This window comes from Leopardus geoffroyi, chromosome C1 (assembly GCF_018350155.1).
Source record: "Leopardus geoffroyi isolate Oge1 chromosome C1, O.geoffroyi_Oge1_pat1.0, whole genome shotgun sequence".
In the NCBI taxonomy this organism is placed as follows: Eukaryota; Metazoa; Chordata; class Mammalia; order Carnivora; family Felidae; genus Leopardus; species Leopardus geoffroyi.
The window spans coordinates 214,949,636-214,975,705 of NC_059328.1; the positions used below are offsets into that span (position 1 = coordinate 214,949,636).

Consider the following 26,070-nt stretch of genomic DNA (forward strand, 5'->3'; position numbering starts at 1 on the left):
TACATAACATTTTACATAACATTTTATTTTTCCGAGTTTTAACTTTGCAAAATTTAAATTCCAGCCATGTTATTTGAAATATAAACTAAACAACAGCTTATTTTTTCTAACTCATGATGTATTAATAGCAATAGAAACACCTAATTTGGGGATGGAGAATTAGTTTTCAAAGATTTTTTGTATTTCGTTTAAATTAAAAATTTCTCCGCGTCTTTAAGAAGACCTGCTTCTATATTGCTTTTTCTGTTCATTATGAGCCATTATAAAATTCTTTTTCTTTCTTTTTTTTTTATTTTATTTTATTTATTTATTTTTTCAACGTTTATTTATTTTTAGGACAGAGAGAGACAGAGCATGAACGGGGGAGGGGCAGAGAGAGAGGGACACACAGAATCGGAAACAGGCTCCAGGCTCTGAGCCATCAGCCCAGAGCCTGACGCGGGGCTCGAACTCACGGACCGCGAGATCGTGACCTGGTTGAAGTCGGACGCTTAACCGACTGCGCCACCCAGGCGCCCCTGAGCCATTATAAAATTCTACTGTAACCTTTCCTTTTAACTTTTTTTTCCCTTTTAGCTTTAGATAATTTTACTCCTTTCTGTTTTGTTCCATTTCTCTAATTTCTACAGGATTCCCAAATTTAAGAATCACTTTTAACATTGGGAAATTATACATTTTTTAGTTACAGTAATGACTGTGGGGTACGTACAGTACAACATTTAGGTTCAAAAGTAGGAGGGGAGGACAGCTTCTGATGTAAGGACCCTTTCCTTATGGGAAATTCCTTACAGGGAATCTCTTAAAATGCAGATACCACCTTCTTCTGCCAGGTGGCACTGTTCAGCTTTTAAAGACGCTGAGTTTTTGCAATAGTTAAGCGTTTTGGGCAGAAAGGTGGAGTGTGATGTGAAGATCTCAGATTGTTTGCTCTCAGATATATGTAGTAAATGGCTTTTAGACTCTTTGCAATTTATTCAGTGGTATTTCTTCTCCCACCCCTTTGCTCCCAGGGAGAGTTGGACCAGGAACGACTGACCAGGCAGCAGGAGCTCACGGCCTTGTACCAGATGCAGCACCTTCAGTACCAGCAGTTCTTGATACAGTAAGAGCAGTAATGCTGTAGGTGGCAGTGCAGAATTCAGAGTGCCTTTAGGTAGAACTTCCTAAGTTTCACCTTCTACAGCAGAGAACTGAGAGTTGATAGGATACTTCAGTTACCCATCTAGTGACATGTTACCACTCTGTATTTGGAGTTTGGTCTTATCTTCTTATTACCTACCATAAATTTGCAGAAAATGACATATAACTATAATCTTGCAAGCTCTTTGCCTTCTAAAGCAAGAAACAACAAGCATTTTAAGACTCAAACGCCTCCTAAGTGGCTGGCTCAACTGTGAATGTCACAGAGAAAAAACATAGATGAGAAGGCAGGAAGAAGTAAAGATTTCTACTGTTAGTAGTGGTGTGGAATGAGAGCAGAATCACTTAGATTGTGTGTCCCTTTGGTAGAGGAAGTAAGATTTGCTGTCATCTAGTGCAAAGATTGGCAAACCAGCTTGGTACCTGTTTTTATGAGCAGAGTTTTAATGGAACATAGCCACACCCATTTGTATATTGTCTGTGGCTGCTTTTGCACTACAGCAGAAGAGTTGAGTAAGTTGCATATGGCCTACAAACTTAAAATATTTACCGTCTGGCTCTTTACAGATAAAAATTGTCTACCTCTGATCTGGTGGGGGAAAAAAACCCAGATTTTCCAAGCTGAAACATAAATTTTGAGAATTTTTATACAAGTGATTTTAGTTTTGGAAAGGGTGCTTCATTTGGAAATAGCTATTAGTTTGACTCTGTTTTATTAAAAAAGTTTTTTTTAACGTTTAATCAGTTTTGAGAGAATGAGAGACAGAGCATGAGCTGGGGAGGGGCAGAGAGAGAGAGGCACAGAATCCGAAGCAGGCTCCAGGCCTTGAGCTGTCAGCACAGAGCCCAACATGGGGCTCAAACCCACAAACCACAAGATTATGACCTGAGCTGAAGTCAGACGCTTAACCAACTAAGCCACCCGGTTTCCCTGAATCTGTTTATTTTTCACTTGGTTTCTGATGAAAGGCTATTATTTTCAGAGAGTTTGCCAGTTTTTGACATTTTGTGATTTTTTTTTCTATCCTCTTATAGACAACATCCTGAGGATATATATGTTGTCTATAAGTTCAGTTCTTTCTACGATGAAGTAGACCATTTTCTATGTACCTGTCGTTATCATGAAGCGTTGTTAAAATATATTTGATAGCTCTTTCTCATGGTATTTTTGGGGGGTGGTGGACTGGCCTTTTAGTGTCTTTTAGTGTCTTTAGTGTCTTTTAGTCTTTTAGTGTCTCAGTAAAGTGCACTAAATGTGGATAGACAGGTTATGCTTTATTTTACTTTTTGAAGACAACAATATGCGCAGGTTTTGGCTCAACAACAGAAAGCAGCCCTGTCTTCGCAGCAGCAGCAACAGTTGGCACTTCTTCTCCAACAGTTCCAGGCTCTGAAGATGAGGTTGGTGGTCACCCCATGATGGGTCACGTGTGTGTGTGTGTGTGTGTGTGTGTGTGTGTGTGTGTGTGTTAAAGAGAAGAAAGGAAATTTTGGTATCATGTGAACTCTGATATCAAAATACCCACACACAACACATTTTTGTGTATTGTATATAAAAACAGGATATAGTTTTTAAAAATAATGATCTGTCAATGAAGCATTTTTAGTCTCTTTACTCATAGAGGATAAATTTGGAATAGTAACCAAGGAATAAAGAAAACATTTGAGAAGTAGTGTATTCTTATAGAACCAGCAATAAAAAAATTATAGTCTAGAAGTTTAATCTCATTTCACCCATGGTATGTCGAAAGAGATATGAACATTGCCACACAGAGTTAAAATTTTCCAGAACCCAAAAGCCTCTAAGATAAGTCTGAGGAAAAGGAAATTATGCTTGAAGCCTTAAATTTCTATTATAGATTTCAGATTATCATTCAGTGTAGTACTTGCATTTCCTTCAAGTGTATCGCTGACTGTCCTAAAAACCTTACTGTCCAATTTAACCAAAGCCTTTCACATTTCTCTTTTGAGTCATAACCCATCTTGTGGGGAAAGCAGGTTAGGTAGGTGGTAAGGTACCAGTTTAGACCCTGGGAGGCTGAAGGACTTGGTTGACGTAATACACAGAAAACTTCAGAGATAGAAAAAAATGAAGCCTTTTGACTTAAGGTCTGTGGGTTTTTCATTATAACATGCTGTCTCTATGACTTCTAGTGGCTTTTTATTCTGGGTTTTTTTTTTTTTTGTTTTTTTTTCAAGACAGCTGGTATATTCATTATTTAGAAATCAACATTTGTTAACACCTTGACTCCAGAAGTGGGATGAATGTGCCTCTATCTTTGTTCCTCTCCTAAATGCTTTTTTGGTAGTGTTGTATTTTAGTTAAAACAGTGAAGGAGTTTTCTGGCCATATTGCCTGGAAAACCTACAAATCATGTAGAAATTTCTCTATTTTTTTTTTTTTGCAAATGACAAGAACACGTGAATTTTTTTATTTCCTTTTTGCAGAATATCTGATCAGAACATCATTCCTTCAGTAACTAGGTCTGTGTCAGTGCCAGATACTGGTTCTATCTGGGAGCTTCAGCCAACAACCTCACAGCCTACAGGTAAAAATTTAGATTCGCCTTTAGTATAGCTCCAAGGATTTAGACTCTTACTTTGTAATTCAATTTTTAAAAAATGTGTCCGTTTTTGAACCATTTTATTTATTTTTGAACCATTTTATATTGAATATTAACAAAGAGTCTCATTAGACCCCAGAAAAGGACTGAAAATACTGTTGAAACTATACTGTTAAAGATTTGCTAAAAGTCTTTAGTAGATAAATTTCATGAATTTGAGCTAGCCTCTCTTTTTTGTGTTGCTCTAATTGGTGTGGGAAAGTGTTTTAAATTTTGATTGATTTATTCTGCCAGAGTGAAAAAAAAAAGCTTTAGTAAAAACATCTCTTCTTTTGAGTGAAGGGTTAATACATAGCTTAACACTCCAGGTACCCAGAAGTTTTGGGATGAGAAGAGCCTGCTTTATTTTATTGAAAAAAATTTTGATGTTTGTTTAATTTTGAGAGAGAGAGAGTGCGCGCGCGAGCAGGGGAGGGACAGAGAGAGGGAGACACAGAATATGAAGCAGGCTTCAGGCTCTGAGCTGTTAGCACAGAGCCCAGTGCAGGGCTCAAAATCACGAACCATCAGATCATGATCTGAGCCTAAGTCGGACGCTTAACCGACTAAGCCACCCAGGCACCCCGAGGAAAGCTTGCTTTAAAGTGAACACCCTATTTCATTCTCTGATCTTTTTACATCAAATTAGGAAATTTGGGGCTGAGATTTTTTTTGTTGTTTAAAGCCTTGATATTGCTGGAACACTTTTGGTTTTTAATGTCTGATACCTGCAGAAGTAGGTAGTTTGAGTGAACCGTAGACAAATCCTTACAAGAGGTTATAGTTAATGTTGACAGTTCTCAGGAACCATGGGCATTGGTAGATTTTTCTTTTCTTTCTTTCTTTTTTTAATGTTTATTTTTTAGAGAAAGAGAGCACAAGTGGGGAAGGGCAGAGAGAGACACACACACATATAGAATCTGAAGCAGGCTCTGGGCTCTGAGCTGTCAGCACAGAGCCTGATGCAGGGCTCAAACTCACAAGATTGGCAGATTTTTCTTAGAGCCATTGAGCTATTCAGGCTATAGTTCTTTTACTGACATTGGTCTTGGGGATTATAGCAGGAGAAGGACTGATTATCATCAACTTTTCCTGCTCTGTGTACTTGATTTTTTTTGGTAGTCATTTATAGTTGTGATGTTAAAATATTCTCCAATGTTGGGAGAAGTATTTTTAAGTACCTTATTGAACAGTTTCTTTTTGGGTATGATACAGTCAAGGCCCTTTAAAATTGTCCATTGGTTTTATACAAACAATAATTTATAGTATAGAAATAGGAGTGTAGGGAATAGAGAATGCTGAAAAGTGGTGTCCGTGGACCTTTTGCTGGCAGTAGGAAAGCAGACTCAGAAGACTTTATTTGTTTACTTCTGCATTTGACCCTGTGCTGCCTTTCAGGTCAGCAGGACCCACTGTGATTTGTGAGACCTGCCCAGCTTTTCCAGAGGCCTCCCCTCCTCCAGCTGTACCTCTTTCTCTTTGGCATGAAATTCATATAACATAAAATTGACGATTTAAGAAAATTAAAAAATTTTTTTGATGTCTATTTATTTTTGAGAGAGAGAGACAGACAGACAGATGGGCAGACAGCATGAGCTGGGGAGGGGCAGAGAGAGAGGGGGAGACACAGAATCCGAAGCAGGCTCCAGGCTCTAAGCTGTCAGCACAGAGCACGACACAGGGCTTGAAGCCACAAACTGAGTGATCATGACCTGAGCCAAAGTCGGATGCTCAACTGACTGAGCCACCTTGGTGCCCCAAGAAAAATTTTTTAATGCTTATTTATTTTTGAAAGACAGAGAGAGAGAACGAGTAGGAGAGGGGCAGAGAGAAAGGGAGACACAGAATTTGAAGCAGGTTCCAGGCTTTGAGCTATCAGACAGAGCCTGATGTGGGGCTCAAACTCATGAGCCGCGAGATCATGACCTGAGCCCACATTGGACGCCTAACAGACTGAGCCACCCAGGCGCCCCCAAATTAATCATTTTTAGATGAACAGTTCAGTGGCATAGAACACATTCACAGTATCATGCAACTACTCAGTTCTCTCCAGTTTCACAGTTACATACCTCTCTTGACCCCACTCCTCTTGGTTTGCGATAAGAGGTTGTATGGCTACTGGAAATACTGTGGGCTTTAGGGTCTAATGCACTGGGATTTAAATCCTGGCATGGCCATGTGCATGGTATGTGTCCTTGGGAATGTTACAGAACTACCCCCAACCCTTAGCATGTTCATCAGTGAAAATGGGGTTTGTGAACAGAAGTAGGGTTTTTGAGGATGAAATTAGTTTCCCAGTACATGCCCGGTAATTTCTTTTCTTCCAGATGTGTTGAAGGATACTGATTTAAACCAGAGCCCATATGCAGTTCAGTCTACCTAAAAGCAGCCCAGATTTGTATGATGGAGCTTATTCAGGGACAGGGAAATAGCTTTTCTCATTATGCTTGTGGAGATGTGACCATGTACATAAGCTCTGATATTCCTCATTTTAACCCTTGTTGTCTTACAGTTTGGGAAGGTGGTAGTGTGTGGGATCTTCCCCTTGACACCACGACTCCAGGACCTGCCCTTGAACAGCTTCAGCAGATGGAGAAGGCCAAAGCTGCTAAGGTCTGAACCTCATTCTTCTGTAATAAAGCATGCTTTCCAGCTGTCAGACACAGGGATTTGTTCACTGACATCTCTGTCTCTCTGGCCACTTAGACTTTGCCCTGTTAGTTTACTGTACTTACCTGTTACAAGCACGTTCGTATTCTAACCTTATTATTCCCTTTTCTCCCAGAAAAGACCTCAAACAATTAAAATTAGCAAGTTTAAATTAAATCAATTAAAATTGGTTGGTTAACACATTTATGATTATGATTATATGGATACTTTAATTACATTATTCATGGTGTAAACACCTGTTACAAATACTAAAACCTAAGAAAATATACACTGCATTCTTACTAGACCCTTGATTTATGGCTTGAATTCCCACACCGAATCTTTATAGTGATGTTAGTTTATATTTCTTAGTGTCTCCAGACATGTGGCTGAAAAGTTCCAACATTAACATTAGATTCTATGTTCCATTCACATTTTCTGGAGGAGCAAGGAATCTTGCCAGCTGAGGATGTCTTATCAACACTTAGGTCATTGTAATGACTTTTGGGTTCTCATTCCTCAGGGAAAATCTCGTTCCTATTTTATACTTAATGTGTTCTTATCCTCTGCAGTAGTGACAGTCTCCTTAGAGTTCCCAGAATGTAGAAAGGGTTCGTGGTCAGAGTCTGTCTCCATAAACAAGTGAGAGACCATAATTCAAATAATTCTTGAGAGTTTTCTAGTACTGTAGTGCTTTGTGGTGGGAACACATGGGATAAAGGATAGGAATTTGCAGTCTTTTGTGTCTGGGGTATGTGTGTTGAAGGAGCGAGGGCAATGACAATCAGGCAAGTAACACAGTTACAAAATACTACCTACTCTCACCCACTTAGGTGGGCATCATGAATTGGGTGACACTGCTGATGGACAGAAATACATACACTAATTTTCAGTTGAAGAATAGTAGAATTTAACCCACTTGAAAGAAAGAATTCCTGTAATGGCTCAGAAATGCCTGAGAACATACTGGTTCAGGAAGCAGCTAAATAATTTGGTCTGGCTTGGAGCCATGGTGTGTCTGAGGGATACATGATGAGAAGGCTAAGATGAGGCAGGCCAGTCATGAGCGCCCTTACACATGTCATGTTAGAGAGTAAGGATTTATTTTCAGGGTGAAGGATGATGTTAAATGTAAGCCCGGGAATGATTTTTTTTTTTTTTTTGGTGGAGCTTAAGATGTTGTGCTGGGGAATGTGGGCAAAACTGTATGCTGGGAAGACAAGTAAGGGACTCTTAGAAATGTGGTTGAGAGAGTGAAGGCTCAGGGGCGCCTGAGTGGCTCAGTCAGTTGAGCATCTGACTCTTGGTTTTGGCTCAGGTCATGAGATCAAGCCCTGCATTGGGCTGTGTGCTGACAGTGAGGATCCTGCTTGAAATAGATTCATTCATTCATTCTCTCTTTCCCTCCCTTCCTCCCTCTGTCCCTGTCTCCTGCTCATGCATGTGCTTGCCTGCTGCCTCTTAAAAAAAAAAAAAAAAAAAAAAAAAAAGGAAGTGAAGGCATGAAATGTACGTGTGGCCGTGGGCTGGGCTTGGAGACTAGGGCCTGGGTTGAGCTGGTATCTCAGAACCGTAAATGATAGAATTTGTTAAGTAGTAGTTCTTCAAATTTTAAAGAACTCTATGATTCATGCTACCAGCTTTATAACATTGCTGTTGAAGCCTAACAGTGTAGACACTTCAGTCAGAAAATCTTCAGTAGATGTGAAGAAAATCAGTAGATCTTCAGTCAGAAAATCCTTTGTTAGAGATGAGCAAAGAGGTGCTGCCCCAAAAGAATTCTGACGTGACTCTTGTATTGGCCACTTTAGCCCATCCCTAGAAGATCAGGTATGGTAGTGTGGAGCGAGGAGGCAGGTAAATGTCACGGAGAGTACATTCAATTTAGAAGAGCAGAACACTGTTCTGCTTATTGGGACATATCAGAGCTTAGTTCTCGTTTTTCTTTTTTGAAGTTTATTTTTTGAGAGAGAGAGAGAGAGCACGAGTGGGAGAGAGGGAGGAGAGAGAGAGAGAATATGAGAATGAGAATATCCTAAGCAGGCTCTGTGCTGTCAGCACAGAGCCCGCTGTGGGGCTCAAACTCATGAAGCCATGAGATCATGACCTTAGCCAAGATCAAGAGTCAGACGCTTAATCAACTGGGCCACCCAGGTGCCCCCAGAGCTTAGTTCTTACAGAGCTGGTTTCATCACTCAGCTGCAGTACAGGCACCTGTGAGTGGTGTAGTGTCTGCACCTTCCAGTTTCTCTTAATGGCAGTGGTCAGTCATGTTGGAGTGTTTCTGTGCTTGGCTTTAAGTTTCTAAGAGTATTTTCATGTCATCACAGCTAGAACAGGAGAGAAGAGAGGCAGAAATGAGGGCAAAACGGGAAGAGGAGGAGCGAAAGAGGCAAGAAGAACTCCGGAGACAACAGGAGGAAATCCTTCGGAGGCAGCAGGAGGAAGAAAGGAAGAGGCGGGAAGAGGAAGAGCTCGCCCGAAGGAAACAGGTATACCTTGGAGAGCACTGACCCCAGCATTAGCCCTAAACCAGATTCATGGTTCTCGGAGACGGTCTCTTGAAGTTGGGAAGGAGTTAACAGCAGGATCGAGATTAGAAATTTAGGAGAGTCACTTCCTTTAGAATAAATGTCCGTTACCCACTAGCAGCCCCTGCTGCTAGTTTCAGTTGGGGTAGATCTGGAGTTGCTTTTTTTTTTTTAAATATTTTCAGTTAGATTGCAGAAGTAACTAAGTCTTTGCTTATATATTTATTTATTTGCTTCTTTTTATTTACTTATTAGAGAGCAGGGGAGAGGGGCAGAGAGAGGGAGAGAGAGAAAATCTTAAGCAGGCTCCACACTCAATGGGAAGCTCGACTTAAGTATTTATGACCAGTGTCGAATGGCTTTCATGTATTTTAACCACTTATGTGTCTTTTTTTGTGAATTCTCTTTTCTTTTTTTTGTTTTTTTTTTTGTTTTTTCAACATTTATTTATTTTTGGGACAGAGAGAGACAGAGCATGAACAGGGGAGGGTCAGAGAGAGAGAGGGAGACACAGAATCGGAAACAGGCTCCAGGCTCTGAGCCATCAGCCCAGAGCCTGACGCGGGGCTCGAACTCACGGACCGTGAGATCGTGACCTGGCTGAAGTCGGACACTTAACCGACTGCGCCACCCAGGCGCCCCCTGAATTCTCTTTTCATTTGCTTGACCTGTTTCTCTGTTGGGATTTTTTACTTATCCCAGTTGAAAGAATCCACTCTGAAATAGCTCCTAAGTGCAGTGTTATCTCACATTTCATCCCATTGTTGGCCCCAAGAAGTACTCTGTGAAAAACAAAAAGGTCCATGCTGAAATTAGATTTGAACTACTAATACTTCTTAGAGTTACATTCTACACTAGCTTGTAAGGGCTCTAAGAAGTATTGCAGTAAAGAAATCAGTTGAATCCTGTGTTGCTCAGTATTTCCTAAATTATTTTGACGATGAGACCCTTTTCTGTGTACTTGCGACTTTGTTCTTCAGAATACGTTCTAGAATACATGGCTTTACTCAGTACTTCTGACTAGAGAGCTTATTCCTATGACACCAGGCATTTCGGATTGCTATGGTGATTTGATCTGTATTCTAGGTTCCCGGTTGGTTGGTTGATTGATTGATTGATTGATAGATAAAGGAGGACTAATGGTACCAGCAGAGAAACCAAAGTGTGAGGCCTCATGTGGCCCTTTCTGGGGTTAATCAGTAAATGATGTAGCTAATGTAGAACCCAGGGTAGACTCTCATTATAGTGCTGTGTAACTACTAATACTTCAAATACAAATTATTTTAATGGTTGTGATATGTCTGTCTCCTAACTCACATACTTACTTTTTACTCTAGATCCTGATTATATCCTTTTTATATTTACTGTTAAAGAACCTTAGCACATAGTCTATTTCTTTTCAAATTATAATGGGATATATTGAGATCCAGAGTTTTTCTCTCTCTTCCTCTCTCTCCCTCCCTCCCTTGTCTTCCCGCCCCCCCACACACTTTTTTTTTTTTTTTTTTTAATTTAGGAAGAAGCTCTGCGACGTCAAAGGGAGCAAGAAATTGCATTAAGGCGACAGCGAGAAGAGGAAGAAAGACAACAGCAAGAAGAAGCTCTTAGGAGACTGGAAGAGAGGAGGAGAGAAGAGGAGGAAAGGCGGAAGCAGGAGGAGTTGTTACGCAAGCAGGTGACACCTGGCTTGGTCTTCTCATTGCTTCTTTGAAGCTAGGGGTTTGTGATTAGAAAGTGTTTGGATGCGAGGATGGCCTGTTGACTTAAAATGACCGTGAGACCTAACTCTTACTACTTTTATAATGACTGTTCCACGTGTAATTATAAAAGCTGAATGAAATATCAAAGAACCAAGAAACCCTCAGAATACTGGACAGAAATCTAAAGGCCTTTAAAATACCAGCTGTGAGATCTGCAAGTTCACTGCTTCTGCTTGAGGGTGCTCTGCAGTTTTTTAAAGTGCACTGTTCAGTGCTGCGTGGTATTTTCACAGGCTATGAGCAGTCACCACTATCCAGTCCCAGGCCAGCCAGGCCATTCTGCCTCTGCAGCCAGCCAGAACCCCTAAAGCATTTCCTTTTAATGTTTAAGAACTTTGTTTTTTGTTTTTTTTTTTTTAATTTAGGAGACTTTATTTTTAGAACAGTATTAGATTTTCAAAAACGTTCGGTTGATAATATGGTTTCTTCTAGTATTATCTTACGTTAGTACGGTACATTTGTCAACAGTAAACCAATGTTGATCCATTATTTTAAACTAAAGTCTATGGTTTTTTCACATTTCCTCAGTTTCCCCCCAGTGTTCTTTTTCTGTTCCCAGATCCCAAATCCAAAATAGTACATTTAGTTGTCTCCTTAGCTGCTTCTTCACTGTGACAGTTTTTCAGGCTTTCCTTGTTTTTGATGACTTTGACAGTTTTAAGGAATAATTAATGGTCAGTATTAGGTTAACCCTCTATTGGAATTTATCTGACGTTTTTCTCACAGTTAAACTGAGGTTATGGGTATTTGTAAAGTAGATCACACAAAGGCAAAGTGCCATTTTCTTCATCCTCTATCAAGTGTGCATATTATCAGCATGACTAATGACCACTGGTGTAGACCTTGGTCACCTGGCTGCGGCCGTGCTTGTTTGTTTTCTCTGCTGTAAAGTTACTCTTGTCCCCACGTACTGTACTCTCCGGAAGGAAATTACTATGGGCAATCCACACTTCTAGGTGTAGATCGACGCAAGCTGGAGATAACCTGCTTTTGGCTAAATTCTGGATTGAAACTCTTTGAACAACCTAAATACGATTAGAGGTAGAGAGCCTCAAGGGTAGATTGTGTATTGATTTGTCATTTGGTTTATTCATTTAACAGTTAACATGTTTGGTTGAGGTACTATATGCCGCTTACTGGGCATGTTTCTCTGGTAGAGTGTGAAACTTTTGAAGAAATTGTTTCTGTCCTCAGAAGTTCACAGGCTATGTTGGTAATGATTGTACAAGAAATAAATGCCACAGTTAGGATACATCAGCTGCAACACCAAAGTATTCACCTAAAAATAGTTGTTGTTTTTTTTTATTATTAAATATAATTTGTTGTCAAATTGGTTTCCATACAACAGCCAGTGCTCATCCCAACAGGTGCCCTCCTCAATGCCCATCACCCATTAAAATAGTTTAAACAACAGATCACATGTCAAGTAAGGCAGTTACGACTTGAGTAACTCAGAGGTGTCATTAAGGATCCACGTCCTTTGCAGACTTCTGCTCTGTTTTTTAGGCGGGTTGACTTTTAACTTTAGATTTTTCATGTCCTAATTAGGCGTTTTGTATACCATATCCTTGGAAAGCCTGTAAGGGAATGGCCCTTCTCTTGTGCTTCTTTTGTTTCAGAAGAATATCTTCTCTAGAAGCCTTCCAGCAGGCATCCCTTTGGCCTAAATCATATCACATGATTCTAGTTACATTGGAAGCAAAATCTGGCATTTTGGACCTCTGAGGTGACATAGAGGCTCTGTCTGTAAGGAAGACGCCTAAAAGGAATGGTTGTTGGATAGGTAGAAATAATTGTTGACACAGGTGGTATAGGAGCAAACAGGAGGACAGGGTATAATTGGAGACCATGAAAAGGTGGGGGAGCAGGGAGGTGTCTGGGTGGTTCAGTTGGTTAAGTGTCTAAGTCTTGATCTCAGCTCAGGTCTTGATCTCAGAGTCGTGAGTTCACGTCTTGCCTTGGGCTCCACGCTAGACGTGAAGGCTATTTAAAAAAAAAAAAAAAAAAAAAAGGAAAGAAAAAAGGCAGAGGGGAAGTCTGCCTCCTAAAGACTAGGGAAGTCATTCATAGAGTAGTTGACATCTGCCTTCAGTTTTGGAAAATGAAGGGGAATGTGCTATCAGGAAAAACCAGCATTGTAGGCACAGTAAGCAGACTCTGTGGAGGAAGGCGAGGAGCGTTCCAGAGGGCATAGTGGAATGGCTTTGAAGAAGGGAAGCAGAAGGAAAATGAGCCAAGGTACAGGACAGAGTAGTAGAGGGAGGGACAATAGGTCAAGGAGAGATGTTCCAAAGGACCTGTGGGACCTCCAGAGGTGTGAATCGGGAATGGAATTTAAATGATCTTGTAAGGTTGCTCTGGTTCCATAACTGGGTGAGGCTTTCCTGGTAATCTGTCCTTGCAAGGTCCTGGTAGGTTTTCAAACTCAGCATCCTGAAAAGCTAACTCTGCCTTAATGGAGGAACAGTTGCCAGAAGCTTTGCTACAGTTGGTGGGTGATCTCTTAGATCAGTACTTACTACAAGTGGTCAACGTGACATTTCTTTTATGACAAAATTAGCAAATAAATTATAATTTTATCCTGTGAGCATTCTAGGCTTTTGTGGCTATTGTAAATAGATTTTAAAAGAAATCTTCTGTCTTACATCATCATAAAGTTCCTGATTTTTCTGGTGTATCTATAGCTTTTTGACAAAGCCTTCAAAAGTGATTCAGACTGTTTTTTTTTTTTTTAACAAATTTTATTCTCTTTTATTTTTCTTTCTGGGAAGGAGGAGGAGGCTGCAAAATGGGCCCGGGAAGAAGAAGAAGCCCAGCGTCGATTAGAGGAGAACCGGCTGAGAATGGAAGAGGAGGCGGCCCGACTCCGGCATGAAGAGGAGGAGCGGAAGAGGAAGGAGCTGGAGCTGCAGCGGCAGAAGGAGTTAATGCGCCAGAGGCAGCAGCAGCAAGAGGCCCTCCGGAGGCTGCAGCAGCAACAGCAGCAGCAGCAGCTGGCGCAAATGAAGGTGAAGCCCAGACGCCCACCACACACGCTGCTCGCCAGTGTTCGGAGGTGGATGCCAGCAGCGGCAGGAGCAGTGGCGCAGTGTGCTTTCTTTACTCTGAATATTACCACTGTGGCTTCCTTTGTTTTTCCCCTAAGTAAGCTTCATGCCCAGTGTGGGGCCTGAACTCGCCACCCCAAGATCAAAAGTCACATGCTCTAGGGGCGCCTTGCTGGCTCAGTTGGTTGAGCGTCTAACTCTTGATTTCGGCTCAGGTCATGATTTCAGGGTCGTAGGATCAAGCCCTATGTCAGGCTCTGTGCTGAGCATGGATACTGCTTAGGATTCTCTTCCCATCTCCTCCCCCCCCCCCCCTTAATAGCAGCCAGCAAGACTTGGTGACTTTCTGGAAATGAGGCACAAAGGGAGATCTGGGGAGGCTCCTAGAGAGGAAGCCTTTGGTGACCATAAAGTTGTGGCACGAGTGATGGAGTGAGAGTAATTGGGAGAGAGGGACAGCTTTGTGGCAGGGCCCACATAACTTTACACGGGATCTGTGGTTAGCAGTGTGGTTTAGTGTGTCCTGTCTTCAGGGGTTCACAGGAGAAAGACATAGGAATGGGACACTCGAATCCAGAGTGGTGAGTGTAATGAGAGAGATGGCATCAGGCAGCGGTTCTCAGAGTATGAGCCTCTGGGAATTTGTTAGGAATGCAGATACTCTGGAGACCCACTCCAGAACCTCTTGGGGTGGGATGCAGCAATCTATGTTCAAACAAAGCCTCTAGGAGTTCTGACTAAAATGTGAGAGCCCCTGTCCACGTGGGAAGTTGGGAAAGACTTGCTAGAAAATGATAACTTTTAAACTGAGGTATTAGTGAGGGAAAATTAAAAAAAAAAAGAAAAAGCCCAACAGGCAGTTTGGAGAATGGAGGGGGTTTTTGAGAGAGAAGACCTGGGGTGAGCAGAGGAATGAAGTTCAGAAACACTGTGGTACTTCAGGGGGAATTTAGAAAGTGGGTACTGTTGTTGGAGAGTGAGGTATGAGAGAAGCATGGGCAGGGTCCGGGTCACCGTGGCTTGTATATACTCTATTAGAGAACCAGGACTTAAAGGTGTGTAAAACAGAGTGGGCCACTCGAGTGTTTTCAGCTAGGAAATAGCACTCAGATGTGCAGGAGCAAATCTAAATGGAAGATGAATTTGGGAGGAGCAAAACGAAGTCAGCAGAGTGATTGCAAGGGGCTGATGGAGCAGTCCAGAAGGAGAAGGCGGCGATAATGGGATTGGAAAGGAGGAATTGAAGATAGCACTGATTATTGAGTGCTTGCTTTGTGTCAAGCACTGGACGACAGCTCTCCATATGTTACATCATTTCATCTTTGCAGCCACACTTAAAAGCTTAGGTGTGGATACCTGTGTTTTACCAAAGAGTAAAAATGTTCAGGAGCGAGAGCAGAGCCCTGTATTAGAACCCATATGTCTGTGTCTTCAGGGCCTGGAGGCCACATCATAGAATATGGTGACTGATAAGAAGGTGGGGCTGAGGGGGAAGAAAAGTCATGGGTAACCTCCAGATCTCTAACTTCTCTGACTGTATCTGTTGTGTGTCTGGCTTTGGCTTGTTATCTTCCAATGTTTTATAGATCAACATTCTGCACGAAGATAAAGAATTTGAGATTCAGTTATGAGGAATGGCTAAAGGCTCTCCTGAAAAAGGTTTTTTAAAGATGGTTTTGGGGCGCCTGGGTGGCGCAGTCGGTTAAGCGTCCGACTTCAGCCAGGTCACGATCTCGCGGTCCGTGAGTTCGAGCCCCGCGTCAGGCTCTGGGCTGATGGCTCGGAGCCTGGAGCCTGTTTCCGATTCTGTGTCTCCCTTTCTCTCTGCCCCTCCCCCGTTCATGCTCTGTCTCTCTCTGTCCCAAAAATAAAAAAAAAAAAAGATGGTTTTATTGAGATACAGCTCACATACCATATAATTAAACCAAAGTATACAATTCAGTAGTTTTAGTATATTCACAGATAAGTGCAACCATTACCACAGTGGACTTTAACATTTTCAATACCACCCTAGGCCCCTCCTCCAAAAATCCTTTGGCGGTCACACCCTACTCCCTATTCTCCCAGCCCAAAGTTACGCCTAACTTACTTTCTCTCTTTATAGGTTTGCCTGTTCTAGACATTTGAAATGAATCATATAATCTACGTTCTTTTGTGACTGACTTCATTCAATTAGCGTAATGGTTTCAAGGTTCACTTACACTGTAGTACGGCTCAGTACTTCATTCCTTTTTATGGTTGAATAATATTCCATGGTATGGACATCCTACATTTGCATTCATCAGCTGATGGACATTTGAGAGGTTTCTATCTTTTGGCTGTTGTGAGTATTGCTGCTATAAATCAATATTCACGGACGAGCTTTTATGTAGTTGTATATACCTAGGAGTGGAATTGCTGGGTCATAAGAGAACTAAATTTGATGGTTTGTGGAACTACCAGACTATTTTCCAAAGTGGCTGCACCATTTTCCATTACCACCAACAGTATATGGGGATTCACATATCTCCACATCCTCATTAATCCTTATTATCTGACTTTTTGATTATAGCCATTCTTGTAGGTGTGACATGATATCTCATTGTGGTTTTGGTTTGCATTTCTCTGATGACTAATGATGTCGAGCAATACTGGCCCTGAAAAATGAGTTGAGAAATGTTTCCTCTTCTGTACTCTGGGAGAGTTTGTGAAGAAGTGGTATTACTTCTTTAAATGTTCTGTAGAATTCGGCAGTTAAACCATTTGGCCTAGGGTTTTTTTTTTGTGGATAGTTGTTTGATTACTAATTCTATATATTTGCTTCTTAACAGGTCTATTTAGCTTGTCTGTTTCTTCTTGAGTAAGTTTTTGGTAGTTTGCATCTTTACAATCTTCTTATTTAAGTTTATTCTGAGAAAGAGAGAAAGACAGTGCAAGTGGGGTGGGGGGTAGGGGTGGGCAGAGAGAGAGAGAGAGGGAAAGAGAGAGACTCCCCAGCAGGCTCTGTGCTGTCAGTGCAGAGCTGGACATGGGGCTTGAACTCACAAACTGTAAGATCACAACCTGAGCCGAAATCGAGTTGACACTTAATTGACTGAGCCACCTGGGCAGCCCCATAGTTTATAGTTTTATAGGAATCTGTCATCGTCATCTGGGTTATCTGAGTGGCAGACAGCTGGTGTTGGTATTCCTTTGTATCCCTTTTTGTTTCTTTAAGATCAGCAGTGAGGTCCTTCTTTCTTTCCTGATTGTAATAATTTGAGTCTTCTCTCTTTTCTTGGACAGTCGAGCTAAGTTAATTTTGTTGATCTTTTTAAAGAACCAGCCTTTGAGTCTACTGACCTGTTCCTATTATATCTGTTTAACTTCTCTAATTTTATTATTTTTTTCTGCTTGCTTTAAGTTTAATTTCCTCTCTTTTTCTAGTATTTTAAGGTGTAGCAGGTTAGTTTATTTATTTGACATCTTCTTGTTCGGATGGTCATTTGCAGTTAGAAATTTCCCTCTAAGTATGGTTTAGGTGCTACCCATAAGTTTTGATTTGTTCTGGGACTCATTGGTTATGTAGAAGTGTTTTGTTTAATTTCTACTGATTTGTGAGTTTCCAGAATTTCTTTTTTGTTACTTATTTCTCATTCATTGTGATCAGAGAACATACTTTATATTATTTTTATTTTTATTTTATTTTACTTTATGTTTGTATTTTAAGTAGGCTCCATACCCAATGTGGGGCTTGAACTCATGACCCTGATATCAAGAGTCACTCTACTGATTGAGCCAGCCAGGCACTGCTGTTTTTCCCTTTAAATGAATTATTGAAGTTGATATTATATCTTAGGTTTTACCTTCATTAGATGTATCCTGGAGATCTTTCTTTGAGAAGAATGTATATTCTACTGTTGCTGGCTCGGGTGTTATATATAGATGTCTTTCAGGTCCAATCGGTTATTATAGTGTCACCTAGTTGCTTGTTGATCTCCACCTAATTGGTCTGTTTTTGAAAGTGGAATATTGAAGTAATGATGTCTTTATTTTTTAAAGGCAGAGGCATCCCTATTCTATTCTATTCTATTCTATTCTATTCTATTCTATTCTATTCTATTCTATTCTATGTTTTTAAATAACTCACATGTGCGAGTGAGCAGGGGAGGGCCAGACAGAGAGAGGGAGAGAGAGAATTCCAAGCAAGCTCCACACACAGCTTGGGGGCGGGGCGGGGGGGGGGGAGCAGTGCAAGGCTCCATCCCACGACTGAACTGAAATCTAGAGTCGATGCTCAACTGACTGAGCCACCCAGACCCCCTAAGATTTTCTCCTTTTTGGCTTTCAGCATTTTTACCATAGTAATGTCTAATTAAGGATCTCTATGTTTATCTTGTTATAGTTAAGCTTCCTGGATGTATAAATTAATGTTTTTAAATAGATTTCAGCCATGGTTTCTTCAGATATTTTTTCTGCTCCTTTCTCTCCTCTCCTGCTACTTGTATTGTACACATGTTGGTGTGCTCAGTGATATTTCCCATTTCTCTAAGGCTGTCTTCGTTTCTCTCCATTCTTTCTTTCAGTCGGTTTTTTGGATTGTGTAATCTCTGTTGATCTGCAAGTTTCATTAATTTCTTTGACCAGTTCAGATATACTTTTAGTTCCTCTAGTGATTTCTCCTTTTAGTTACCCGGCTTTCAAACTCCAGGATTTCCTTCTGGTCTAGAAATAATCTTTATCACTTTATTGATATTCTTTGTTTTGACATTGTCATCATGCCTTCCTTTACCACTTCAATCAAGGTTTTATTTAGTTCTCTGAACGTATTTATAAAACTTGGATGTTTTTGTTAAATCTGACATCTGGTCACTTTTGTAGGTGGTTGCCAGCTTCTTTCCTGGCGTATAGGCCATTCTTTCTTGTCGCTTTACAGTTCTCATATTATTTTGTTGGAAACTGGACTTGTTTTTGATAATATGTTGTAGGAACTCTGGTTACTGGTCCTGCAAGCCCCAGCATTGTTTTGTGCCTGACTGAATTAATTTAGTGACGTCCCAGTCTCTCACTGCCTCCCCAACAGGGTGGATGGAAATCTGCTGCTGCTCCTCAGGCATGCCCACGGTCACTCTGGGATCCCTGGTTTTGGCAGGACTCTTTGATTATCTTTTTCTAGCTTTGTCTATAGCTTTGTCTAACTGCTAACCTCCACTGATTGCTACCTGCATTGCTTTCCTGTTCTCAGAAGTGCCCTGGGGCGTAGATTGCTTCACCAACTGATCCAGTGAAATTCAGGCTTCTTTGAAGAGACACTTCCTGAGGTCTATTTTTGAGATTGTTTCTGACCCCAGGAGAACCTCTTTCAGCAATTTCCTTGGTTCTCTGAGACAGAGTAGGGGCCCGCAGTTTAACCTGTGTATCTCCAGTAAATCTACTGATCTCCTCCCGGTTGCCTTTCACCTAGCCTCCACTGTTTTTAAAAGTGCCCTTTGGCTCGGGCTTCTCATTCTCCACAGTCTGTTACAAATAAAGTCAGTTCCTTTAGGAAGAGGTCCGGAACTCTGCATATTCCCATCTGTTCCTCTCACCTCCACCCCAAGGCAAAAGTATGAGTCACAGCTCTGGTGGGGTGTGCTTTTCTAAGTGGTACTCTGCTTAGGAATTGAGCCCTTGGGGGAGGGACAGCGGCCTCGATTTTTCTTGGCTTGGCTCTGTCAGTGGCATGGTAGCCTTTTGAGTCAGGGCAGTGGCACTCAGGACCCTAGTAGCCCTGGTGGCACTGTACTCAAGGGAGTTTCCATTCCACAAGTTGGGGGCTGGGCATAAGAAGGCCCCCCCCCCCCCCCCCCGCCAGCTGTCCTTGCCGGTGCCTTCACCTTTGCAGCAGGTAGCTGTAGCCAGGAGGGGACATGCTGGCGTTGTGCTCTTTGTAAGAAGCTAGCCCACTGACTGGCGGTTGACAGGGACAGGGGGCCTGTGTTCTGAGCTATGCTTATCTGGAGTGGAGCTTCTGTCTGGCTGAGCTGGCAGTCAGGAGAGAGTGGATGGATCTTGGTGCAAGTACCACAGACTCTCAGTTCCTACCGAGTTTTACCAGGTTTTCTTGAAGACCTGTTTCTTCATATTCCTGTATGTTCACTTCCAGAGGCTTTAAGTAATTTTTTGAAAAGCAGTTTTTTTGGGGCGCCTGGGTGGCGCAGTCGGTTAAGCGTCCGACTTCAGCCAGGTCACGATCTCGCGGTCCGGGAGTTCGAGCCCCGCGTCGGGCTCTGGGCTGACGGCTCAGAGCCTGGAGCCTGTTTCCGATTCTGTGTCTCCCTCCCTCTCTGCCCCTCCCCCGCTCATGCTCTGTCTCTCTCTGTCCCAAAAATGAATAAACGTTGAAAAAAAAAAATTAAAAAAAAAGAAAAGCAATTTTCACCCATTTTGCTGGGGAGAGGGTCTACAGAGCACTTTGTACTATCCTAGCAGAGGTGTAATGGTTATTTTTCAAAATAAAGTACAGTGCTGGAAAGTAAGGTAGCAATATCATGGCAGAAAAAAATAGTAAATTTTCTTACCTCAGTGAAAGATACGAGGCATTCAGGTGATGAAGAATGTGCTGAACTCCCTATTAGTTTCTGATTTGGGAGTGAGTTGTTCTGAAAAGTATGATTGATAAACTGTAGTTCTCTGAGTGGGCAGTACAGGACATTGGTTGAATTGGAAAATGTCCTGAGGCAGTGTTGACGGAGCGATGGGATATCATTTTCTATGCGCAAATAAGACTTAAAGAAAATGATAGGTATCTGCAGACATTTGTCTGTCATGTGAAGAAGACGGCTTGGTTCTCCATTAGTCCACAGAGCAGACCTGTGAGTCAGGAGCATAGAGTACAGTGAAGCGTATTTTGGCACAGCGGTGGGAAGGAGCTCAGAGGTGCCGGAAGGGGGAACAGGCCATCTTGTGGAGGGAGAGTGCATCTCTTCCTGTGCTGACTGAGGCTCTGAAGAGGGCTGGGGATTGGTTCCTAGGGTACGCTGGGGTGACACATCTGGGATTTGAGATAGCTTTGGGGGTTACTGGCTGAATGCATCAGAATTAAAAACATATAAATTCTCTGGCCTCACCTTTGGATCTTCTGATTCATCGAATATGGGGCCAGGGCATCCGCATTTTTACAGGCCTTCCCAAATGCTGCTGTTGTGTTTGAGATCTACTGCCTTATTTGATCTTGATAGTGCCTTCCAATATGTCATTTCCTGTGGATAATACGAGTTCGTTTGTGCTTAATGTTGCCCACCTAGTCCCCAGTCTTTCTCTCTTAGCTTCCCTCCTCTCTTCTCCCCTGTCACAGCAGGGGTGTATTTTGAGAGAAATGCCCCTGCTACCTCCTCTGTCAGCCCCAGACGTAAACGTTCAGGACCGATGGTATTCTGTAGTGCTGAAGGTACTCCTTCCGAGAGCTGTTTGGTAATGTCAGTGACAGCTTAAACTGTGTCCTTATTCCACTAGCTCCAGGTTACAGAGATTTCTGCTATAGAGCCATTCTTCTTGGGGCTTTTTGGGCATTTTGTTTGTATGATTTTTATTAAACATATTTCAAGTCTAGTTAGATTTGGTTTTTGTTATTTTTGTTTGTTTGTTAAGAGCCACAAGATGTCTCAAAATTAAAGTGTGTGTTTTTTTGGCCCAGACAACCAAGAGATTCCCTTAAAATAATCAAGCATTTGAGAACATTAAAGTCTTCTGGACCCAAAAAATATTTACATTCTATTTTAGTCAGTGATTTTAAAGGATAGGAAAAATAGAATTATTTATTAAAAACAGCCTAGTGCTCATGACTAGAAGCTACAGCCTGGTTAACAGTGATTCACTTTTATAAAATACTGATTAAGAACTATGCCTGGCATCTTCTGTGAGCTCCCCACCTCAGCTTTTTCTTCAGAAATCTTGTCTTTCAGCTTTTCACTAAAAGTAGCATATCATGTCCTTCATTGCCCCCTTGGATTAAAAATGTAGTGATTGTTTTGTTTTACTCCTTACTCGTTATATCTGTCTATTGTTGTATATATATATCAGTGCCAGGTGTAACAAATTTGCAGTCCGAAATGGTAGATAAAAGTGTACCATGTATATTTTAAGTTCTAAAATAATCTGAGGTTTAGAGTAGTGACAAAAGTTTCAAAAGCAAACTGGGAGAATTCTAATATGCACAAGGATTGCAGGATGGAATCTTGAGGTAAATGTTTAAGTGGAGTTGAAGGAAACATGAATTCCCTGCCTATATATAACGCAGTATTGCCTCTTTGTTTCCTGTCCACATTTCCTCATGAACTCTTCTGCCTTCCTTTTTGTTAGCTTCCCTCTTCTTCCACGTGGGGCCAGCAGTCCAATACAACAGCATGTCAGTCCCAGGCAACGCTGTCATTGGCTGAAATCCAAAAACTAGAAGAGGAACGAGAACGGCAGCTTCGAGAAGAGGTACGTTTTACAAGTAAAAGTGCTCTAGTCAGTGTTCCAGGATAGCTGGGGTGCATTATGGGTGGGTGGTTAGTAAAGATCATGATTGTTGTCATAGTTGCTGTGTGTCTGAACTGGATGTTCATCATTAAGCTCTTTAGTCTAGAATTTGGTGACTCCAGCAACTGTGAAGTTGCTGATAGGAATAACATTAAGATTAGGTAACATGAGGGGCACCTGGGTGGCTCAGTTGGTTAAGCGTCCAACTCTTGATTTTGGCTCAGATCGTGACCTCACAGTTCATGGGATCGAGCTCTGAGTCGGGCTCTGCTCTGACAGTGCAGAGCCTGCCTGGGATTCTCTCTCTACACCCCTCCCCTGCTCATGCTCACTTGCTCTCTTAAAATAAATAAGCATTTAAAAAAGATTAGGTAATGTGAATGTTCTTGAGAAGTAGCTCATAAATAAAAGTACATGGAGTTTTCATAATTATGGGTGAGTTTTATATAGATATGTTTCTTAGAAATTAGATTTTTAGAATGCAGAATACATCTCTTTAAGGATACTGGGTTTTCTGACTAGCCTAGAAGAATTTAAATATGACAGAAATAAAGTCTCTCTACTTGTGAGTCTATATCCTATAGTTCATCATTAGGATAAGATGGATACAGAAGAGTGAGGTAAAGGGAGGAAAGGGAAGAATACAGTTCTTGACAGAAGAGAAAATGAATAAGAAAATGGTTTGGTTCAGCATGCTATTAGGTACCGTATTAATTCATCCGTTCACCTATCCATTCGTCCGTTTATCCATCACATATTTGCTGACACCTCCTCAGTTGTAGGTGAGTTTAGCTGATTCTAAAACAGACAAAATTCTCTGCTTTTATAAAGCTTGCCTTCGGGTTGAAGGGAGATGGAGAAAAATTGGTGGTGGTAGCAATTGAGTGCCTCGTTTTAGGTCATGTGATCTAGGGAGGCCTCTGAAAAGATGGCAGGAGTAGCAGAGTCTTGAAGAAAGTGCTTTTCATGGATATGACTTGAGGCAGAGCAGTCATCATTTTTGGATCTGGGGGGTGTGGTTCACTGAAGGCCGTGGGTACACAGAGAAGGGGGAGTTGTCTATACATACTCACCATGTAGAGTGCTTGACCTTATCCAGTAGGTGAAACTTTCTTCATCTTAAAAATTACCTTCTTTCCCACCCTCTAAAAAAAGAAGGACCACTTCCTGTAAAATAATTTATTTTCTAAAAAGTTACCAACAAGTAGATGCAGAGCAGAATAGATCTACTCTCTTTAAGACTAGAAACTGTTCCAGTATCTTTGGTCTCTGCTGAATGAAAAAATAATAGTGGTCATCAGAGTTGGAATCCTGGGACTTGTTCATCATTCAGTCAGTCAGAAGTTAATGGTTGCCTTATTTGTGTTTTCATTTGATTAATTCTCTTTGAACTGTTACTTTTTCACACTCTTCAAGAGGTATAAAATGCTACTCAGTAGATATTTCTCATGTAGGTAAACCTAGGATAATTGTATTTCATTCTTTCCTGGAGGTATCCTTTGCATGGCCCCCCCCCCCCCCATCCTGTTCAAATCTGGGTGCTCTTGGTTTGCTGCACAGCTTGTTCTATTTTCTTTCTCAAATTCTTACCATTTGTATGTTGCCCCCCTGGACTGTTTTTTTTTTTTTTTTTCTCATAATTTCTCTCTTATTTTTAACCTGTCTTTTTATCTTTTTTGATGGGAGCATTTCCTTTATCTTCCGTTTCATTCCTTCTGTTGAGCTGTAATGTATGTGATCTTATTTCAAATTTCCCTGAGTATTTTGTTCTCTAAGTGTTTCTTTTTATAGCCTCTTTTTTTTTCATTGAATTCACTTCTTACCTTTCTAAAATTACTTACTGATACCTTTTAAAAAAGCTAGCTTGTTCCCATTTTCCCTTGTTTGTGTTTCCACTGAATTTCTTTTTTTTTTTTTAATTTGATCTTTGGCTTTCATTTTAGAAGCTTATGTCAAATCAGTCCTGAGCTGTTTATTTATATTTAGGATTAGAGATTCTGGCATACACAAGACTTTGGTGGGCTTTGCCGCAGTGATCTCTCGCAGGGCTGTTCTGTTGGGGGAGTCCTCCCATCTATTTGTATTTTATAGGTGTATCCTTTTGTGCTAGGTCAGCTTCCCCACAGAATAACCTACCAATCTGGCTCAGCCTCTCTAAAGAGGAACTTTTCCGTTTTCTGAGAGCTGCCCACTTACATCGCATTGCAGAGGCAGCTGGGATCTTAACTGCTGCTTTTTACAGATTTTCAGGCAGGTTTTCCTCTGTTACCCACACTTTTAATTCCTGAGCTTTCTAGATGAATTAGCCTGTTTCTGAGCTTCATTTACTTAGGTTTCAGTTTACTGGGTCTGTTACATTGGGTGTCATTATTTGCTTTTCTTTTTTCTTTCTTTCTTTTTTTAAAGACCTGCGAGTTTTTTTCTTTCCTTTTTTTCTTTTTATTTTGAAGTTTACTTATTTATTTTGAGAGAGAGAGTGCATGCGCACTCATGTCGGGGGGTGGGGAGCAGAGAGAGGGACAGGCACCCCTGCTCTTCAGCTTGTAAAATCTGTTTTGTTGTTTTTGTCCTTATGGGTTTATGCTTTTTAAAAGCATATGTATACATATATGTATATGTGCATACATACATACATATATATACACACACATATACGTATGTATGTGTATGTATCTGTGTAGTTTATTATTTTTTTCCTGTCATTTTGGTAGGGCTTTAGGAAGTTCATATGGTTTTCATTTCTATACTTAACCAAAAGTCCTACTTAATTTTTAAGAAGGAATTCTGCATTTGATCTTCTTATTCTCCTTTCAGTACCTCTGGTAGTTTACATCTTTATTTGAAGCAAAGTAGTTAACCCTGTCAGGCGCTTAATTTTGTACAGCTATTATGTATTTGCATTCCATTTACCACACTGGATATTCGTAACTAGTATTTTAAAATCCAGAATCTATTTTTGTGCAACAGCAAAGGCGGCAGCAGAGGGAATTGATGAAAGCTCTCCAGCAGCAGCAGCAGCAGCAGCAGCAGCAAAAACTCTCAGGTTGGGGCAATGTCAGCAAACCTGCAGGTACTGCGAAGTCTCTTCTAGAGATACAGCAGGAAGAAGCCAGGCAGATGCAGAAGCAACAGCAGCAGCAGCAGCACCAGCAACCAAACAGAGCCCGGAACAATACGGTGGGTTCGGCTTCCTAAGCACGCATGGTGTGGATTGGTGTTAGAAGTGACCTTTTCGAACTTTTGTGGACTCTCTTTTTATATTTTTGGTATTGTTAACCACATCATTTGTCTCTTCTTCCTTAACAGCATTCCAACTTGCACACCAGCATTGGGAATTCTGTTTGGGGCTCTATAAATACTGGTCCCCCTAATCAGTGGGCGTCTGACCTAGTCAGTAGTATCTGGAGTAATGCAGACACTAAAAACTCCAACATGGGATTCTGGGATGATGCAGTGAAAGAGGTGGGACCTAGGAATTCTACAAATAAAAATAAAAACAACGCCAGTCTCAGGTAGGGCTCAAAATGATCACACCTATGCTCCTCGGAGGGTTGGGGGATGGGGAGGGGCGTGTGTGGAGTGGGGATATTGGGTGGGCGTGAAAAGGTAGCTCTTCAGTTTTTGCTTGTTTTCATCCATGTCCAAGCATGGAAGGCTGTAGTTTGGTGACTGCTTTCTTCCCCATAGAAACATTCCTGTATTATGTCTAGGGGCTCTTTGTATTGCTGGGCACTTAGTCCATTGCCTGTCACTTGGTAACCACTTAATAAATATTAGGAGTAGTGTGTGTATATATATATATATATATAAAGTTTATTTGTTTTGAGAGAGAGAGAAAGTATTAGTAGGGGCAAAGAGAGAGAGAAAGAATCCCAAGCAG

At 41.3% G+C, this 26,070-nt stretch overlaps 1 protein-coding gene across 10 annotated transcripts in view; it reads left to right on the top strand.

Annotated features, from left to right (window-relative positions):
* The window catches only part of GIGYF2 (GRB10 interacting GYF protein 2), a 146,710-nt gene that overhangs the window by 107,845 nt on the left and 12,795 nt on the right, over positions 1 to 26,070 (top strand). For all 10 annotated transcript variants that reach the window (XM_045481735.1, XM_045481739.1, XM_045481738.1 and 7 more), the window contains 10 exons: positions 1,011 to 1,102; positions 2,434 to 2,541; positions 3,589 to 3,689; positions 6,256 to 6,356; positions 8,723 to 8,884; positions 10,440 to 10,598; positions 13,455 to 13,691; positions 22,029 to 22,151; positions 25,158 to 25,367; positions 25,497 to 25,702. In XM_045481735.1, the coding sequence (XP_045337691.1) occupies positions 1,011 to 1,102; positions 2,434 to 2,541; positions 3,589 to 3,689; positions 6,256 to 6,356; positions 8,723 to 8,884; positions 10,440 to 10,598; positions 13,455 to 13,691; positions 22,029 to 22,151; positions 25,158 to 25,367; positions 25,497 to 25,702 (1,499 nt within the window). The remainder of the gene's footprint in view (positions 1 to 1,010; positions 1,103 to 2,433; positions 2,542 to 3,588; positions 3,690 to 6,255; positions 6,357 to 8,722; positions 8,885 to 10,439; positions 10,599 to 13,454; positions 13,692 to 22,028; positions 22,152 to 25,157; positions 25,368 to 25,496; positions 25,703 to 26,070) is intronic.